Source organism: Saprolegnia diclina, assembly GCF_000281045.1.
Source record: "Saprolegnia diclina VS20 unplaced genomic scaffold supercont1.77, whole genome shotgun sequence".
NCBI classification, from domain to species: Eukaryota; Oomycota; class Saprolegniomycetes; order Saprolegniales; family Saprolegniaceae; genus Saprolegnia; species Saprolegnia diclina.
This window is the reverse complement of record NW_008246144.1, coordinates 257,654-259,097: the sequence shown is the minus strand read 5'-3', so window position 1 is coordinate 259,097 and position 1,444 is coordinate 257,654. Positions and strand designations below refer to the sequence as shown.

The window sequence follows — 1,444 nt, the reverse complement described above, 5'->3', positions numbered from 1 at the left end:
GAGTGCGTTGTGCCTCTCAGATGGCACTACGATCTCAGTTTGGCGCGCATCTTTGATCGCGTCTCACTATCGCTGTACGCCTCGTACGTCGATGCGACCTCGCTTTCCGTGCCCTCCATAGCGTTATTTACCACTGTGCCAAGGTTTGGCCATTTCGTTTTCGAACGCAAAGTGGTCGACCGCGCGGCCTCATGATGATGCTACACCGGATATCCGGATAATGTGGCTAACAACACGCAAGCTGTCGCGGTGCGTTCCCGCTTGCGATTTGGTGGCCAACCTCGGTCAAAATACAAAATGGCTCCTACGTCGTAGAGTGATTAAGTTTGCTTTGTATAGCACGGAGCACCAAGTTGCACCGTCGTGCGCGGCCTACAGCGCTCGAATTTCGTATCCAAAGTGATGCCGAATTGCACTATTTGCGGCCTCATGAGGAACTTATATATGGCACATGCCATTTGCAACGAAGGAAACGCATTAAAAGCTCTCTTGCCGTCGCCCCTTGAGAGTGTGCGAGTGCAATTGGATATGCTATTTGAGTTGCGTTTACAGGCAGCTAGTGCGCACTTGTTTTTACTTGGCGCCTTCTGTTGTGCCGTCGGGGTTGGAAGACCACCGACACGAGCTTCTGCGCTTGAGGAGGATGCACCACTCTTCAAAGGCAAAACAAAGTCTGAATTCGATGAGCTTTTACAAGCTACTGCTGGACCAATACATTGGAGCAGCGCCTATTGGCCAGTCTGGCGTCCAATCAGCGGACGGCCAGAGCTTGGCCCAATGGGCGACTGCCACGAGGTCCCAACACCTTCGTCGTCACTGTCGTCTTCGTTGAGCTTGAGCATGAGATTGGAGGGAACACGGCGGGCGTACTCGACGAGGAGCTTGCCTTGCTCGGCGCTTGCGAGGTACTCCGCGAGGGCTAGGGGCGCGTCGCAACCTCGAGCACGTACAAGAGCGCACGCTTGGTACCGAGCTTGATGTTGATTTTGGGTTCTTGATGAGCGCAAAAATCGGCGGCCGAGTGGACCCAAGTGCTCGCGCACACGCTTCGCGGCGATTTTGGTCAGGCGCTTGACGACGCGCATCGCTATGCGTTTGGCGACCTTGTTGGTGGCGTCCGTGAGGCCCACAGCGAGCGCCGAGACAAGCGCCGCGTCGACCTTGACCGCGAGGTCAACTTGACAAGCGGGTTCTCATCCCAAACGAGCGCCACGAGCGTCGGGACGACAGGCGCCGCAAGCGTGGTGGCAATCCACGTCGGCACCGACGAGAGACTGAGCAAGCCCGATGCTACCAGCGCCGCCGAGTTGCGAAGCGTCCAGAGCTCCGTCGACGGCTGCACGAGCTTCTCGACCATCGCGACACCATGTTCTTCGCTGCTGAGCGAGACCGCGAGGGCGAGGCCGTTGCCCGCGCGCACACGCCGGAGGTCGTCGTCCGTGAT

The 1,444-nt window shown here is 57.6% G+C and overlaps 1 protein-coding gene across 1 annotated transcript; it reads right to left on the bottom strand.

Moving 5' to 3' along the window:
• Nucleotides 1-683: 683 nt before the first annotated feature.
• On the bottom strand, nt 684-1,357 carry SDRG_14795 (hypothetical protein; the record flags this gene model as incomplete). Its single annotated transcript, XM_008620950.1, has 3 exons — nt 684-919; nt 1,028-1,160; nt 1,184-1,357. 3 exons carry the CDS (start codon nt 1,355-1,357, stop codon nt 729-731), a joined length of 498 nt encoding a protein of 165 aa, XP_008619172.1. The 3' UTR covers nt 684-728.
• Nucleotides 1,358-1,444: the final 87 nt, after the last annotated feature.